Genomic DNA, 19,332 nt, shown 5'->3' on the forward strand with positions numbered 1-19,332 from the left:
CTGTATATCCATACTGAGTGATAAATGGAGATATGAAACATACAGGGCTTTAGCTTCTATGAACAATAATCAAATTTTGAGGCTTCTCAGTTGAATAATGTCTTAGTTGTTTCATAATTTAATTGGTGCAGTCACATTAATAACATTTGGTTTAGATCAGGCTAACTCTTGACGATTTGAATCTGTAGATCCAGAGGCATTACTACATGGGCAACCAGGTTCTGAAGGTCTTTGCAGCGAAAGATGATGAGGTAAGGTGAACTGAAGTTTAATGCTGAAGATGTTCTGCTGTGGAACAGAAAAGAATAGTAGAGGTGCTTGAACTTGTCCCTTCTTTCTTTGTTAATAAAACAAATGTTCTTAATGCAGCTTACAGAGGTCTTGTTCCATTTCCCATTAGGATGAAAACAAGTTGGGTTAGACCCCAAATGAATACCGTATATCATTAATAATGAGCGACTGGTAAATATGCTTGTGCAAGGGCTTGGGGAACCTGGAATTGGTGCTTAAGTCCATTCTCATGCAGAGCAACAGTGTGCCCTGTCACTGTGTTATTTAGAACAGACCTCCAAATTATTTTAAACATTAGAGGTAGAAACCTCACTGTAGTGCTCTGATGTGTTAAGAGTCTGACTTCCCTCCCTTTCTCTCAATACTTCTGAGAGCTCTTCACACCTAGCAGAAAAGGTGGAATGTGCTGCATCTAAAGTTTGCTCAGCTTTGAATGGTTCCACTATCATGATGAGATTTGACCTTTCTGCTTCTTCATTTTTTGAACATGAAAAAAGCTTGTGTTGAAGTTATAGCTGAAATGGGGACTAGTCTTGACTAAATCAGTGCTGTTGAATTCACCATGAAAGATGTATTTCAGCAGACTAATGAGACCGTGCATGACTCTCTAGACCTTTTTTTTTCTTCAGAGCGCAGCAGTTGCTTTTTCTGCCCTTGTTCATGCATTGGATGAGATGCAAATGGTAGCTATAGTGCGCTATGCTTATGATAGAAGATGCAACCCTCAAGTTGGCGTAGCTTTTCCGTATATTAAGGACGCATACGAGGTAATTTTTCACCCTTACCTTTCTGTAGAGAGCCATCATATTGATGCTTTACAAATACTGATTAATAAATGGTCATATTTGAACCATATGAATTTGCAGTGTTATGTAATATCAGAAGAAACCAATGTGACTTTTCAGAGTGATTTTAGGAAACAGTACCAAGTCTTAGGACATGGAGGTAATAAATAATATTAAGAAAATTCCATAGAAAAAATACATGGAAAAATAATGCCATATGTTTATACTAGTATTCTCTATACTACAGATTTAAATAATGCTGATTTTTATTTTAATAACATAGTAATAATTTCATTTTGTTATCCTGGAAATCTCAAATTTTTTTGGTGTCTAGAAACAGTGTAATCACATACTTATTACCCACTGCTTTCTTTCTGTGTTACTACCTATCACTCCGCTTACAATCCAAAGTTGTGGTAGATTCTTTGATTTTCTTAAATTACAGATTTATCTCCAGGTTTCTGAGTAGCACAAAATTTGAATTTGATAGTTGGTATGGCATTTCAGGCATGTCCAACTACAGTCTTGTCATTAGGTTTCTAAGTCAACTGGAACCGAGGGGAGGAGCTCACAGCATTAAAGCTGTTATTTAAATTCATATGGAGAGTTAAGAAGACAGTAGTGTATTTATTTACTTGAAAAGGTTATTTTGAAAAACAGGAGAAAGCAAATGAAGACTGTTTCTTAGGAAAAAAAGAAAGTTCTGTGCAGAGCAGAATTGTATTTGAAATATTTTTTTTAAAATTCTGAGACACCCAGAAGCAACGCAGTATGTCAGAATTTTTGCTGCATATGTTTCCACTAATCTTTCTTATGAGAACCTATTGAAAGAGCTGAGAATGTATAGCATGGCTAAGCAATGACGAAGGTGGGGGCGGATATAACAGTCTTCAGACTTTCGAAGGATGTAAACATAAAGGATGTAAAGGAATTATTTAGGGTGGTATGAGCTGGAGGAGGTATTTGAATAAAGAAAAGGTTAGGCTGAGAATCTTAAAAAGGCAAAACCAGCTTTTGACTTTGAAACACAGTAAGCTCTGTGATAAAACCTCCCAAAGCACCAATGTATGGGGCGTTTGAAGCTTGGCTGGTTGGAACTCTGCACAAGAAAAAGGGATTGGATGACCTGGGAGGTCTTTATGCCACTAGTAGAAAAATGAGGAGTGTAGCTATCACTAGATTATAATAATAATGCTGTGTTTCGTTCTGCTTAAAACTGTGTTGCTCTGTAAATATTTTATTTTAAGTATTTTGATATACACAGATATTAGATCTTTGGATTTTTATAATGTTTATATTGCCCTGATAGGGCACTTTGGGATACTTTAGATTTTTTTTTTTAAGTTCAGGTTCAGTTGTTTCTTTCTTCTTTTGTCTTGCTTAGTGTCTCATCTATGTGCAACTACCCTACATGGAAGACTTAAGACAGTACATATTTTCATCCTTGAAAAACAACAAAAAATGCATTCCTACAGGTAAGATAGTCCTTCACTGGGCAGCTGGACAAAGTAACCTACTTGTCTTCCTTTAAGACACTCTAAAAGAGCTAGAATATTTGGGTTTCCAGTGAACACATAAGCTTTGGCATTATTTTGGCTTAGAAAAAACCAAAACAGCCCTCTGGGAATACATTATGGTGATGCCATCTTGAAGTATAAAGCCTGTATCAAAACTAAGCAAACTTAGACTGAATAGGCTTAAGGTTTGCAGGCAGTATTTTAAAAATGTCCTGTTAAATGACTTCTGCTTGAGTTATGGGATTATTAGTCTCACAGGATCTCTGAGAGAGACGTCTGAGATTTAGTCCTCCGTATCTGTTGATCTTTGAATTCATTTGTTAAATCAAATGGCCAAACTCTGAGAGCACTACAATATGTGATTAGCTAGCTAAAATTAGAATAGAAGCATCAGCTTTGTTTGTACAAAGCTGGTCCTGTAGCCAGTTGCAGTATGGCTTGTTAATATAATGTACAAAGGCAAGGACTGTATTTTCTGTAGTGTGTTGTTTTTTAAAGCATGCACTTACTGGTGTCCAGACACTGACGGAGGGCGTCATTGGAGTGCCATAGAACATGCAGCCATACAAAGCTTGACTCACTGTTCTGAGAATTTTGCACAGCAATGAGTGTAAACGGTGTAGTTTCAAGTCCGCTCCCACTTCTTTAATTTGTTACGGAATCCATTGAATGGGCATCTGCACATAATATATAAAGCATGCTGGGTTGTTTCTGGAACAGCTTCTATTTTCTTGCCCATAATGAGCAGTTTGAGAACAAATCTAAAACCTGTTTTACCAAAGCAGTAGTTGACTATTGTGAACTGTGTTAATTTGCAATCATAACTTCTAAAATTTATATTACGCCATTTAGTTTTTCAAACCAACTGTTCTCCTTATTTTCTAAGTGGCCTATAAACCTTCTGTTGCATATAAAAACATCTTGAAAAGGAAGAAAAATGGAAGCAGAAAGGCAGCAATAATTGAGGTCTTGGGGAAAAAAAGAAAGGTTTTATGACTTTACATTATAGTCCTTAAATAAAGCAGGGGTTTTATTCCTGTGTCCATTATCCATATTCTTTATTGGCACATGTATATCTGCAGTGTATTCTGTGGCATGTAATGACTTGGTCAAAATCTCACACTGTGAAGTGAATCTTCATTTATAAATTGTTTCAAGAAATGCATCCACCTGCAAGTGTATTTAATTTTCCTTTGTGTGTAATTGCTGCTTTAGCGGATCAGTTATCTGCTGTTGACTCTTTGATTGATTCTATGAATTTGGTTTATGAAGATGATGATGGAGAAACTTTTGAGGACCTGTTCAAGCCCAGCAAAATCCCAAACCCTCATTTTCAGAGGTTATATCAGGTGAGATAAACTATATGGCATTTTAAAAAACTTCTTTTATTAAGACTTTTCACCTTTCTGTCTTTTTCTGATTCGCATTGGAAAGATCTACATTGTGAAGATGGGAATATAAATTCTTTTGCATATAAGTATGGGATAGCCAGTGATTTCTATGTTGTCCCTGACATAGATTTTATTCTTAGAATTTCTCAGGAAATTTTAGGAAATTTTCTAGGAAACAAGGGAAATTACACCTGTGCTGATATGTCTGCAACAGGATCAGCGATATTCACAGGCACCTAGGTTAGACAAGTTGAAACTTGCTTGGGTTTTTGACACTGTATTGCCACAGTCATGGTGTGGACATAGGGTTGGTCTTCAGCTGCTGAACAAAGAGAGAAATTGACTGAAAATCAGGGATCTCTTTAGCTCCTCACTCTGTGTACCATCAAATCTGAAGGAGAGTCACTTTTCTGTGCATTGTTGCATCTAACAGTGATTCCAAAACAGATCAGTGTGAGGTGAACTTGATCAGTAGTAAATGGTTAACATTGTTGGCATTTAAAATACTCCATTTGGGTGTCTGAGCTGACGCATTTACGGGCGAGCAGAACAGTTCACACTTTTTGCAGTTACTATATCAAGCTGTCTACATTTTAATTTCCATTCCTTTCATATCGTGAAGATTTTCTATGCAACTGTGAGGATGAGAGACTTAATTATACATTGGGATTTAAGTGTTCAAAAAAAAAAGACACAGCAAATTCAAAAATAAGGAAAATTAAGATGCGATTTACGCAGCTGTAGAATTGTGTTGTATACAGAGTCATGGGGATATATTGAGTGCGTGACTCCACTCTGAAAATTGACCAAAAATGGTATTATAGCAACCATATTCATCATACCTCAGCAATTCCAAATGAAATTTTTTTCAGTTTAGAAGTAGGAAGATGATGCTTTTTTAAATTAAGAAAACTTAGCCTGGTTTCCAAAAGCCATGCTGCCTCAGTGTTGTCAAAAGAAGCAAAGGATCTGAAGGTCGTATGCATGTTTGAGGAACACATGTAAACCCACTGTCTTCAAATCCTACCCCAACTGACACCTGAAGAACTCAGTGTACCTTTCAAATTCTCCCAGTCATATTGACAAGGCAGTGTGTAACTGAATGCAAGATTTGATCAGTAGAAGGTCATTGCTGGGCAAGAGCTTAAAATGGATTGACCTCTGCATGACTTTATTTTAGGAAACGTAGAGCTTGGGTATTACAAAACAAATACGGTTTTGCTTGTAAATGAAACACACAGGATAGAATTTCCCCTATTATATTGCTAGATAAAATTTTGCATTCTTTTGGTTCAGTGAATGTTGCCTATCAATGGAAGATGTTTCTTTAGGTGTGCCATTTGTATTCTGAAACAGTACGATGGTGTTGTGTCAGCAGTTGAGTCGAGTGCTGCTAGAATCTAGCCAATTTCCTTAGAGGATACTAGGATTTGATAAGGGTGAATGCTACTGGTGGAAAAAGTATTTATTGACTGTTCAGTGTACTAGGTAGTACACAGTTCCTGTCCACAGTGCTTGCACAAAAATGATCAGAGGGATGGAACACCTCTGCTGTGAAGACAGGCTGAGAGAGTTGGGGTTGTTCAGCCTGGAGTAGAGAAGACTCTGGGGAGACCTTATTGCAGCCTTCCAGTATTTAAAGGGGGCTTACAAGAAAGATGGGGACAGACTTTTTAGCAAGGCCTGTAGTTATAGGACAAGGGGTAATGGTTTTAAACTAAAAAAGGGTAGATTCAGACTACATATAAGGAAGAAATCTTTCACAATGAGGGTGATGAAGCCCTGGCACAGGTTGCCCAGAGAGGTAGTAGACACCCTATCCCTGGAAACATTCCAGGCCAGGTTGAATGGGGCTCTGAGCAACCTCATCTAGTTGCAGATATCCCTGCTTTTATTGTAGGGGAGTTGGATGAGATGACCTTAAAAGGTCTCTTCCAACCCAAAGATTCTATGATGATTCGATGATGGAGCTCATTTGTAAATGGTTGGACTGTACAGTGATTTTCTTTCAAAAAACAGAGCAGTAGGGAGAGAGGAGGTAGCTCACAGAAATGTGGAAGGGCTTTCAGCAACAAGTAATCTTACCTTTGGTTGAAAGTAGTGAATCTGTTGGAAGGTAATGTTGAAATCATCGCAAACTAGATGTAAACGGAACTCTAAGGTACTTGTGTTGGAATTCATTTAACCACTCTAAAGCTAGCTAACTAGTCTAAGCTGAGTTGTCCAAATCTATTCCATAATCCATGAAAGAACAACCTTAGGACAGTAATTGATCCTTCTTGTTTCAGAGGTCTTAAGTACATGATAGTTGTAGTTGTGTAGTGTAGAGTGAGCAAGTGACTGGTATAGATAAGATGCTTATCTTTTAGACATTTGAATCCGTCTCCTATATTCTAAGACTTTAAATACTATCAGGTTCCTGTAGGATTTATAGATTTGCTAAAATATCTTCTAGCAAAAGTGTGTTCCTAGATACTGTATGGAAGGGAACAAGGCTTTCTTGCAGTAAATTCCTGTCTATTTATGCATTTATGCCATTGCTTATCATGGAATTAATTATGTGAAAAGCGCACTTCATTACATCCATTGACCAGTATCGTAGTGTGACCCCTGTTCCTGAAAGCTGGCTACATGCCTAGGCTGGAAATGTAAAGCAATTAGGAAAGACAAGGAGGAGCTGGTACGTTGCTGACAACATGCATGAATAGAACGGTGAGTCTGGATGCCAGTGGCAGTGTGGGTTGCCTTCTAGCCAGTGAAGGGAGGAGTGTTTCTTGCTGGGCACAGAAGGAAGAGAAAGCAAAGTTAACAGGGACTGTTTGGGATTAGAAATTTCAGGTTAAGTCTGTTCAACTTCATCTCCATTTAGCACCTGAGTTTTGATGGTACCTCTATCTCAGGTTTCAGAGGTCATCTTCTACTCTAAAAACAGGAGCAAGTGGAGGCTGTTGCTACTCAGTCTGCTCAGCTCTTGCAGCTGCACACATAGATATTTCAGATGCAAAAGCCTGAAAAATACATTCACAACAGGGGACTTTGAGTTTAATTCAATCCCCTAATGTTGTTTTAATATTGGTTTTTTGTATCACAAGAGCCATTACTGCAGCTTCCAGCAACCTTTTTTCTCTCTTTCAAAATAATTATGCCTTAAATCATAACAAGTGTTTCCAAATCAGTAGCCTTGTATGACTGCCTCCTTTTGAAAGTACTCTCTAATATGGATTGGAATCTTAATGGCAGCATGAAAGCGCATCAGTATTGATGTGTGGCATATGGTCTGGATTTTCTTTATTGGCAGCTTTTCATTATGAATGGAAGGGTTTTTTGTTTGCTTTGGTTTTGTTTTTTAAATTAATGTAATGTCTGACAGCCAACAGGGGAGCAAATCTCTGCTATATTTCTAGTTTACTGAGTATTTACTTTCACGCTTGTGTCTGATTCACCTAGTACAATGGGCTTGGAAAAATTACTCTCCCACTAAGTACCATGTGTCTTTATGTACATATGTGTGTGCATGCACTGGTATCTGTGTATATATATGCACATACACATACATCTGTACTGCTATCCCACACTTCACAACATTTAAGAGATACCTACTTTGTTTTTAAAATTCTCAGTGGAATTTCTGTAGTCTGCCTCTTAACTTCATCTCTCTCCCTCTGCTTGGCTCCCTGACTGTGTGCACTGTCTTTACACTTTGGTGAAAAAGTCTTCTCCTCTGTAGCTCCTACCATCTGTTCCAGCTTTGATGTACATCTGTCAGGCTGCTTCATTCCCTGACTTTTTTCAAAGCTAATTTGCAAACTTACGTATATTCTGTGCCTCACCTGTGCACATTTAACTTCTTTCTTTCCATTTGCTCTTAAACTGGTGAAAATTTCTCTTTTGTGCATACTGAGTTTTTATTGACCAAGAAGAAATATTTTCTTTTGAGGGACAATAAATTATAACAAAAACTGGAATACATGGTTGGGGTATATATCTCGTTACCTAATTTTGGAATGTATCAAAATCTCTCCCATGTGACTGTTTCATAATACAACTGCATTTTAAAGGTAAAGTGAAGTTAAGAAGCTGAATAGATGCAGGTGACTCATTCCTGGGATTTTCCTAATAATTTTCATAGAACTCAATTCCAGTGAGTGTGGGAACACTCATCTGCATCAGTATTCTTGTTTAATGTCATTATTATTCTCCTTAAACGGCTGATTATATGACTTTAAATCCACTTGTGAGCTGGAATATTTTTCAGCAATATGAAGGTAGTTTCTTTAAGAGGGAAGATACTTTGCTTGTACCATACACGTATACCTGTATGGTATAAATATAACATATTTAACACATAAACACTTGTCAGGCATACACATAAACTAGAAGTTTGTCTTTGTTCAAATTGTTTCTTGCAGTGTTTGCAGCATAAGGCTTTTCACCCCAGTGAGCCATTGCCACCAATTGAACAGCAACTTTTGGAGATGCTAGAGATGCCCTCTGTGGTAAAAGAAAGGTGTCAGGCTCCTCTTGAGAAAGTAAAAGCACTTTTCCCCCTAAAGGAAGTTGGCAAGAAAAAAGAAGAGAAGACTGCTCAAGACATCTTCAAAGACAAGTAAGTTGGAGATGTATTATGGATTTTTTGGAAACTTTTTTTGACACTTCAGATTGTTTTTGCTGCATGAAGCAGGCTTAGAGTCTTTTGAACATAAGATCAATGAATTACATACTGAAAAAATACTGATGAGTGGAAAATATTGTGGTACCACAGTATGTCTGGGGTATCTTGTGAATAGTGGTGGTGTTACTATTATGGGGCAAGACACATGAGGAACCAGTTTGTAGTTTCCTCATGTCTATATTTGTTGTCACAGAATCCATCAGGTTGGAAGGGACCTCAGGAGGTTTCTTGTTTAATCTGTTGCTCAAAGCAGGGTCACCTATGAGATCTGAACAGGTAACTCAGGGCTTCATCCAGTCTGGTCTTGAAAACATCCAGAGAAGGAGACTGCACATCTGCTTTGAGCAACCTGTTGCATTACTTACTCTCTCCTGGTCAAACAGTTTGTCCTACTGGTAGTTATAAAATAGTTCAAATAAGAATAACAGAATGTCTGATTTAGTTTAAAATAAATGCTGCAGAGCTTTAAATTAGCTGTAAAGATGACTGTCTGTTTTCAGCATGCTTGATTTAGTTTGTTCTGTAGCTTTCATTTTGAATTCCAAATCAAAAGAAAAGTAGCTTCATTATTATCTGCTGTGCAGTAAATATGGATGTCTTGAAAAATCAAACTGTCATAGACTTTTCCAGGAACATCTATTGTCTGAACAGGTGGGTTTTTTTGTTATTACATATACTGTGTTTACTTTATTTGTGCTGCAAATATGAAGAATAAATGTGTGATTGCTACTGCATTGGTACTGTCACCCCTGCCACAAGTCAATTTGCTCAAACAAAATCTGATTCTTAGACCTTCATTTATTGAATGCCTAGAATATAAGTAGTGGGTCCCCTGGGATATTCGAGACTTCTCAGATCCTTCTCCCTCCCTTTTGTCATTTTTAGCCCAGTGCTTTCAGTGGTAGGAACAATGACTTTGAGCCATTTTGAGGCCTTGCTTAGCTGAGCTGTTATATATCCTTTACCTTGGGTTGGCTAGAGCCTTATCAGCATGTTGTCTTCGGGAACACATGACACAGGACTTCTCACATTACTGCTCTGGAATAATGAGCATGTTTCTGTATACAGACTGGGAAATGCCTTGCTCTTTATTTTGTTCTTTGCTGTGTGTGCCTGTCTTGCCCTGGTGTTTCTGTGAATTCATACTGATTAAATTATCTTGTCCTTGCTCTGTGCCCCAGATTCTCTGTGTGTGTACATACATACGTTTATATGTGTATTCTAAAAAGTGATAGAACCAGTTTAAAAAAAAAAACTTGGGTTCAAAGAAGCTAGAGAGGGAATTTAAACAAAAACCAGGGACCCATTGCTGGTAGTTGCTTAAAAACATATTGCCCTAAAGGCATCAGTTTGATAAGCAAGAAGGAAAGCTATTTTGTTTAAAAACTGGTGTCCTTTAGAGGGGTGATGAAAGCAGCTATAAAAATATTTGAAAAAGAATGAAACACACGAAGAAATTGGTGTTAGGCATTAAAATGATTTAAAAAATAATCTGCAAGGGAGGCAAAAGGATACAGACTCAACTATGCAAAGAATAATGAATGGTAATAGGATTAAAAAATATTTTAAAATGGTATTGCTGTAGTAATGAATGGCAACAGTAGTGTTGTCAGTACTACGACAGAAGTGTTAACTTTATGTTTTTGTTCTGTGTTTGGGGAAAAGCTGAGTGACATAACTAAATCACTTGATAAAGGAAAGTACATCACTGCAACAATGACTAAGGAAAATGTTAGATGCTAGGTAACATTCAACTTATTAAAACTGTCAGATCTAGATATTTTGCACTCAGGCATTTTGAAAAGAGGCTAGAAGCTCTCTTGACCATTATTTTTGTTTTCTAAAACTGATTTGTGTCTCCTATCATATTGACATGATCCATCTCTGCTTAATTTTTAAAGGTCTAATGGGATTAAGGCAGCATAAATATAGACATGATATTTACTTCAGATTTTAATATTCAGCATTCATTTTTTTCACTTTTGTTAAGGTCTCTGTAGTTTCAAAAATTCTGTAAAGTATTACTTTTTTAAGTTGGCTTTGGAGAGACTGTTACCTGATCCAGTTTTGCAGTATGTAAGAGGCTTCTATAGAAATGTAGAAGTAGGTGTTTTAAATTAATCTTGGGTTTTGTTAATTTTTCTCAAATAGTAATTGCATGTTTTACAGTTTAAAAATACTGCTAATCAGTGCATTACCAGTTACAGATTCTAAATGTCAGATCCTTGGCAGGTATAAATGTGTATGGATTCATTAATTTCTGCTGTACTGCACTGATTAATGACAGCCATAGATTTGGTTCTCGGTAGTTAAATGCAGCATCATCATTTATGTTCTCCTTCTTTCTCCAATCCCAACGCATTTTGAATCAGTAAAAATAATGCAGGAGGAAAAAGATTGCAAGACATTGCAATTGAGTGGAAAACACCTTTGGAGAAAAATATTCTAACGGAGAATTTTCATTGTTCTTTTCACCATTATCAAACCATGTCCGTATACAAGAATTTTGGTTCAAGTAGAAGTTCTAAACTCACTGGTGTTATCCGTTAAGTATCAGTTTCTTCATTCTACAGACGACTTCTATATACTACAGCATATGGGCTGTCCAGAGCAATCAAGCAACTTTTTCAAGGTCAGCCAGAAAGTTGGCACAGTTGAGAGTGAAGCAATCCTATCCTTGTCCTGAGGCATAACCAAAGTCATCATTTCTCCTAGAATGATAAGGAAGGTTACGCTGGATGACAGGAGTTGCTGAGAAGGGATTTAATTTCAGTAGTGATAAAATTAAGTAAAGGACTGAGAAGACTACGGAAACAAAGTGGGTTAGATACAGATTGTAAAGTAGGGGAGGACTGTGCTCTAGAAGGTAAAAAGGAAGACTGTACAAGTTCTTTCTAATAGTTGATTGCTTCTGTAACATGCAATGCAATTTGTAAAATCGGTTCTAACCTTGTAGAATGTAAAATGGCACCTAGTCCAGGATCTCTTACATCATCTTTTTGCTGCAGTAGTAGAATTTTTAAGAAAAACTTCTTTCTTTGTTTTGGGATTCCTTGAACACAAATACTGCCATTTAGATCACCAAGTAGCTCTCAGTCATTCTTAAACTGAAATCAATTCTTCCCTGTCAGTAGCCTGTCACGTTAAGTGACGTAGAACACAGTGTCTGATCTTCCCCTTTTGTGATTAGCTGGATTTTCTTCTGCTGCCAAGAAGTGCTCTAAAGTTTGGCACGTTAGATGTTACAATTAAGTTCCTGGTTTGAATGTACACCTTGCTATATGTTATCTGTGAGGGCAAAGCTAGAAAGTAGCCTAAAATCACAGTTAGCTTTTTAAAAATAACAAATTGTCTTTTGAAAGCATTTTGAGATGGAGCTTAAAATGTCCTAAGAGAGTTCTTACATACATAATTGGGGTTTGTCTAGCAGGTTTTGAGTGCTCTAAGTGGAAGTTTATAAAGCTCTTGTGTGCTGATGGACAATATGGGTCATTAGATGCAAAAGCTGCTGTGTAAACAGATTTGTGGTAGCTATCAATTCCTAGACAGGAACTAGCAGGTAATTTTTGAAGAGTAAATTAATTTCTTACTTAAATGTCAAGTTTCATTGCCATTTCATGTTAAGAAGATCTGGTGAGAATACCAAATGTTATGTAATATACTGTAAATTATCAAGGTTAATTCATTATACAGGTTCCAAGTAAAGTCACTGGAGATATTTTGTATTTAGAAAGGTAGAGAAGGTCTGCATGAGTAAACCCACTCCTGAAATAAGCATGAATAATCTTGCAGTGTCAACAAGCGGTGCCTTTACTTTAAGCTAAGATGAAGTTTGATCTCTGTTTCTACTGTCTGCTTTGTGCAGCCTGTGGGGAAAAATTAGTTTAGGTTGTATAATGAAGTTTTGTCCGGCATTCAGTGTATATTTCATTAATTTACTGAATCCCTATTTAGTAGGCAGGACAGTTTATGTGTTTACATTCATTTTTGTCCTTCTCATTTGCAGCAGTGAAGATGGATCCACCTCTAAGAAACCAAAAACTGAAGATGAGGAAGGTAGCTTTAGCATCATAAAACTTTCTGAAGGCAATGTCACCTCTGTAAGTATATTTTTATAAATCTGATTATCAAAGGGGAAGATTAATTTCTGTAATGTATTATAGTGAATATACAGCATTCCTGATAAAAAGACAGTTTCTAGCTAAAACGTGACTGAAATATTGTCTACTTGTAGATTTGAAACTCTCTGCTGAGATTGTAAAGACAACTTCCTCTGCCCTTAGGTGTATGTTAGCACAAGTTTCCATCAGTGTTGGATATTTGAGGGCAAAATTCTCCCTCCGTGTCTAGAAATCTAAAGGGCAAGCCTGAGGATCTGAAGAAAATGGAATCTCAGAGTTGGGGTTCAGTGGTTGACTTTTGTTCTTGCTCTCTTTCATGTCATCTGCAATGTAGAAGTTGCGTCTGTATATTTAATCAGATGTATTGCTGTGATTTTAGAGACTCTTCTCTGCATTGGTTGGGGTTCTAAATCACAAATTCGGCTTCATCTTGCTGATAGGTTAAACGTCTAGCTTAATTCCAGATATTGTGTACATGGGTAGATGAAGCCTGTATCATAACTGTGCACCTTCCGTTATTTGATTTTTTGAATTACAGGAAAAACGGTGATTTAGTATTAATTGAGATAGCTTCACTTATTTTCAGACTATCCTTTAAGGTTGTTTTTTAAAATGCATGATGGAGATTTTTGAAAATATTTAAAATCTAAAAAGACTTAAATATTTTTTTTACTCCTAACATACACTTCTGATTTTTCCTGAAAAGTGGCATTGCCAGATTTAGAAGAAACATGAAAAGACCAAGCAAGCTGATAGAAAGATTGGAGAATTATTTTGACAGCAAAGCATAAACTTTTCAAATAAACTTAGGAGAATTTTGGTTTCTGAAAGGAAATGTGTCGTGGTTTAGCCCCAGCCGGCAACTAAGCCCCACACAGCCGCTTACTCACTCCCTCACGATGGGATGGGGGGAGAGAATCGAAAAGTAAAAGTGAGGAAATTCATGGTTTGAGATAAAGACAGTTTAATAAGTAAAGCAAAAGCCACAAACACAAGCAAAGCAAAACTAGGAATTCAGTCGCTACTCCCCATGGGCAGGCAGGGGTTCACCCATCTCCAGGGAAGCAGGGCTCCATCATGCATGATGGTTTCTTGGGAAAACAGACGCCATCACTCCAAATGTCCCTCCACCCCTTCCTTGTTCTTCGTCCCAGCTTTATCTACTGAGCATGACGTTATGTGGTAATGGAATATCTCTTTGGTCAACATGGGTCAGCTGTCCCAGCTGTGTCCCCTCCCAGCTTCCCGGGCACCCCCAGCCTTCTTGCTAGCAGGCCAGCTTGAGAAGCTGGACTGTCCTTGACTACTTAGCAACAACACAAAACATCAGCACGTTATCAACATTTTCTCATCCCAAATCCAAAACATAGCCTCACACTAGCTTCTATGAAGAAAATTAACTCTACCCTGGCTGAAACCAGGACAAAATGTGAAGCAATGTAATTTTTTTTTTAAAGTTATTGCATTTGTTTTTCAGTAGATGTTTATTTATATTTGACTCAGTTTTAGTTCCTTTGTAAGATTTCTGCTTTTGTATGCCCATTTAGAGCTTCAGCTCTAATGTCAGACTGGGCCAGAAGGGGTAGATGAATTGAGTGCAAGCTTTTAATTTTGAGCTTCCTATTGGAGTGGCAAACACCAGTGATTCTGTACCCACATGTCTGGGAGCTCCCACTCCTCATTAAGTGTCTGTCAAGACTAGTGAGAGGTCTGTGCTACAAAAAGTCTCAAAGCTGAACGAGCAAATAGCCTCAATTACTGTGCTTCTGACCTCTAAATCCCAGAGAATATAATTGGCTTATAAGAGTGCATCATAGTAAGTGTAAGTTCATCTTGCTCATGTCATAACTAACCTTTGCTAGGTAGGAGTACTGCGCATTAACATACATTGTAAGACTTTAATTTTATGAGTCCGGATGCAGAGAATTGTAGAGCTTCTGTTTCCATGTTAAAATAAACAGAGATTTAAAGATTCTTGTTGCTTTGCAAGAATAGAAAGATGGATATTGGCAGGTGATTGTATCATTTTTGTACCTTTTGTAGGTTGGCAGTGTTAACCCAGCAGAAGATTTCCGAACTCTGGTGAGGCAGAAAAATGCTGACTTCAGAGATGGTAAATTACTTTTATCTATCTTAATTATACTTAGTAGCATCTTCAGGGTTCAGTAAATACAATCCATTTGTCTAAACATAAGCTCCTAGTGCTATGTGAGATGCTCTGGAGTTTACTGCTTAGCTTCTAGTGCCACTCAGCAAGGAAAGGTGTCACTTGTAATTCCCACGTCAATCTTTGCCTTCCCTGTTTGAAAGTCTCGGATACCTCTGTCTGTGTAAGATGAGCTATATTGAGGCATCAGAGCAACTCTTCACGTGTTTGTAACAGGAGATCCCTTGGTACTGACTGCCTCATTCAAACTGGGGATCAGCTTCTCATTTGGCTTCATGGAATCTTTCTGGCTTGAAGTGGAGGAGTGTTGGCTGTGCACAGTGTGAGAAACCTGTCTTCTACTGTCTACTTATTCTGTTCTATGAAGAAATGAGAATCTGATGCCTGGGATTTAAATCTTTACATGCAAAGGTAACTTCTTACGGCTTGTGAGCAAAAGAAAGCATGGATGAATTTAGGGTGTAATAAGCAGGTAGTATGTGACTCTTAATGATGAAGGCAGAATGTGTGCACTGGATCTATTCTCAGTGTACAGCAAGACAGGGTTTTGATGCAGGGGTGAGGAAAAATACAAAGCACAGGTCAGCCACTGTCTTCCATGCCCTAAGTCTGAAAATGCAAACGAATTATCATTTGTTTGTATGGCATTTCCCTACTGGAATAGCTATACAGGGATATATGTAATCCAAAGGTATCCCAAAAAGAACACACAAGATGGATGGGGTCCTTTTTTCTTTTAAAGGATGATTTGAAGGTTTTGGCAAGATAAACCTCATCTGCCCGATAGCCACTATTGTAGCTCTTCTTTTCAAAGAAAAAGATTTGCAGAGGTGCTGAAGTGAGGTGCTGGGTATTTCAACAAGGCCTTTGGTCCTTTTGGATATAGTTTGAGGAGAGTGTTGAGTAGTATATTGATTTGTGATACAGTCTGTTAAAGCCTACATAGCTATTTTTCTCCAGAATTTCCAGACTTATAAGCCAGCTAGCCAGCTTTTTACATGGATTTTGCATTGGATCCAGAAGAAATTGTTTATTGAAAAAATACTTGGAATTGTGTTCTCAAGTCTCAGATATATTAAAATGCAGTAAAAAAGCATTGTACAATATATTAGAATGCAGAAACTCTGAAACAGCTGACTACTTTGTTACGGTAATTAATTTTATCATGTAGGAAGGCTTTAAGGCAGAACTAAGTGTAGTGATTACCCTTGAAGATGGTTTAGCTAAAGAGTGCTTAAATATGTCTGCTTGGTAGCTGTGCTGGAGATAACTGCGGAACACATTTGGATGGCTTCTGAAATTGTGAGCAATCTGCTCTTATTTTACATGTGATCTGTGCTCTAATTATAAGGTATAGTTAGACAGAATGTAGTGCAGTCACCCATTTAAAGGAGAAAAGCCGCTATAAATAAAAACATGCTCTGCATATTGTTTTTTTCTTCTGCATAATCCTTCTTCTGCTTTAGAGGCTTTTAGGTAGCTTAATACATAAAACATTACAGGTGTGTTTTTAATGGCTTGCTGTATTGCATTCTGGTTATGTGAATAGTAAATTTTGCCTTAAAACTATTCAGTGGTTCTAAGGGGTTTTTTTAAATATAATTGTGTGTCACATAAATGTCATTTAGTGATGAAACTTTTTTTTCCTCTGCTACAACATGTGAAATGTAAAAAGTCTTTGCAAGAAAGGATAATCTGTGACATCCAAATACCTTATTGGAAAAAAAACTCCACAATTACATTATATGTGTCAGGATGCAGACAGGTGAACTATTAGGTTGCATCCTGTTTTGCTTCTTTCTTGTATAAAAAGAGCATCCAGTGTAGTCTTCCAAACTGAATAGAACCTACATTCTCTTTCTAAAAAAGGCAGCAATTCCTTCTTCCTCCCTCCCCACAAAATAGCAACAGAGTCCCTCCCATAGGGAGGGGAAAGGGCTTTCAACTGTTTCCTTGAGGGTGGATTTTTTTGGTAGATAGAGAAGTTCTAGCAGTAGAAAGAGTTGTACTTTAAATACTGACAGTACAGTGGCTTTTTAATTAAGCTGCAGGTTAATTGCACACATCCTCTTCAGTCCACAACAAGTGTCTCACCAAAATTATGAAGTTATCAAGACCAAAATATGACAAGGGATTTTAAAAAAAAAAATTTAAAATTCTTCTAAACAGCTTGTAGGAAGTCCTGAAGGTATATTTATCATGAAAAATGAGTACCAATGCATATCCTGCAGTGGCCTCACTGGGATTTGATGATCAGGGTTTGTGCTGTTCAGTGGAGAAGCCTATGTGCAAGTCAGCCTGTGTCTGAATGCTGGGTCCCACGCAGACCAGAGCAGGAGAAACGATGCATTCACTGTTAGTGAGAAGTGGGTCACTAATGTGTAAATACATTTTTATAGAAAATCTGAGGGTTTCAAATTGGTAAGGGCCCTAGGGATAAGTTTTCTGAGACTGGCAGCTCAATTCCTGAAACAGTAATCAACTTTGTTTTTAATTGACGTCTGTGTAGTTTATTACAGTAGGGACCCACTTATGGCTTATGTGATGAGTTGTGTGTGAGGGTGTCAGCTTACTGGTTAGTGTTGATTGCTCATATAACTAGTATTGTGTTTCCCCTCCAGATATCTTTACTTTCTTGTTTGCATTCATAGCCAGAGAGATGTCATTTTATGCAGGTCTTAATTTGAACAGGTTACAAGCGCACAGTCATCACAAAGAGCAGTCTTCTGACAACAGGTTCCGACATTTTTGTCAATGAATGCAAATAAAATAGATTAGTTTGCCTGAGTGGAATCTAATCGTTACTCCCAAGGGTGTACAATGAGTTTCTTCATGGCTGTGGCTGCAAAGAAGATTCTCAAATGCAATGAGTGCTGGCCATCTTTGTAATGCCAGAGGAGTAGCCACATGACTACCAGTTCATCCTGTTTGACTATTTACAGATTTCCATCCATGTCTGCATTTCTGGAGAGCAGAAGGTGTCTGATATGGGGTGTTGTGTTTTCGTACACTTCTGTAGATGATAAGATGGCTTCACGTGGGGTAAAAAAGATACTGACATGCATAATATTTTCTTTGATTGTAAATTTTCTGTGCAATTTTATAGGCCAGATTTCATTGCATCTTACAGGACTCCTATCTGAGAACTTGATGTCTGAAGTCCTGTAGTGGGAAGAGCTTTTTTTATTTACCTGATTGTCAGTGAAGAGAGAAATTTGCAATGATAACCTTACAGTTTATGGACGTAAGAAAAAATGTCCAGAGACAAATTGTGCCAAACACTTATTTTTGTATTTAGAGCAAGTTTGTTAATATTTTTATTCCTAGGCATTTCTAGAAAAATAAGAGTCAGTAATTGCTCATGTAGATGTCAGCAGATATTCTGTTGTGCCTGAGGTGTCACACTTTTGCCATGGCATGTAGATAGTTTCTTAAATAAAATGTAAAACACCAGTTTTGCACTGGATGCTTTGTGGGCATAAAAGAATTGTGAATAAGAGATTTGCAATGGGAATTTATTAGACAGTTGCAATGAGGGTGGTATTTTATTGCAAGATTTTCTTTAGAAATGTCTCTTTCTAGACCTAAGATATATTTTTAAAAAAACTAGTATTTAAGTTCACTTTTTGTTGACATATGACTTTGCATTTTTATCTTACTGGATGTTTTTGTGTATTTTGGAGACTATTCATGCTATACTGCTAGGTAGGCCAAATGCAATGATTGGTTTGATGAAAATGATTGGAATGAAATGAAAATCATTGGAAGAGTATTTGTAAACCAAATACTTGAGTATATAAAATCACTTTGAAGTTTCTCGTACGTCTGCTTCCCAAAGAAGATGAAGCCAGATTTGTCTTTGAAGGGCATAGCAATCAGGTGAGAAGCAAAGCTCCGAGTTGCAACAAACAGAATTTGGGTTAGATGTTATGGGGAAAACAAATATAAGAAGCACAATGATTGTAGTCTAACATAGAAAGACAGGCCCAGGGAACTCGGAGACTCTCCATCTTTGGAACTACCTGGAACTCAAGTCAGTGGAGCATTGAGCCACCTGATCCAAAGTGACCCACAGTGACCCTGGTTTAAGCGGGGATTTGGACTGACCAGATGTCCTTCAGACATCCAGCCCAAATCATTCTGATCAATACCCACAGGCCATTTAGAGAGACCAAATCAAAATTGAAAAGCACCTTATAGGACACTGGAGTAGTTCAACAGCTCTTGATCTTAAAATTCTTATTTCTTGGCTTAAAGGTGAAGTAGGTCCTTAAAAAATTAGGACAGTTTTCTGATTATAATTTCTTTCTTCTTTTCAGTTACAAAAAGATGGTATTTGCAGAGCAGTAGTTTAAAATTTATCATCAGGTTGTTTAACTGATTTGTCA

General features: G+C 37.4%; 1 protein-coding gene across 1 annotated transcript in view; it reads left to right on the top strand.

The window, feature by feature from the left end:
- Positions 1-19,332, top strand: part of XRCC5 (X-ray repair complementing defective repair in Chinese hamster cells 5 (double-strand-break rejoining)) — a gene marked incomplete at its 5' end in the record, with an annotated part of 34,928 nt that overhangs the window by 3,325 nt on the left and 12,271 nt on the right. Inside the window, 7 exons of the mRNA XM_010294375.1 lie at positions 189-251; positions 921-1,058; positions 2,461-2,551; positions 3,809-3,942; positions 8,394-8,590; positions 12,663-12,756; positions 14,821-14,890. Of these exons, the coding sequence (XP_010292677.1) occupies positions 189-251; positions 921-1,058; positions 2,461-2,551; positions 3,809-3,942; positions 8,394-8,590; positions 12,663-12,756; positions 14,821-14,890 (787 nt within the window). The remainder of the gene's footprint in view (positions 1-188; positions 252-920; positions 1,059-2,460; positions 2,552-3,808; positions 3,943-8,393; positions 8,591-12,662; positions 12,757-14,820; positions 14,891-19,332) is intronic.

Source organism: Phaethon lepturus, unplaced genomic scaffold (assembly GCF_000687285.1).
Source record: "Phaethon lepturus isolate BGI_N335 unplaced genomic scaffold, ASM68728v1 scaffold10219, whole genome shotgun sequence".
Lineage (NCBI taxonomy): Eukaryota > Metazoa > Chordata > Aves > Phaethontiformes > Phaethontidae > Phaethon > Phaethon lepturus.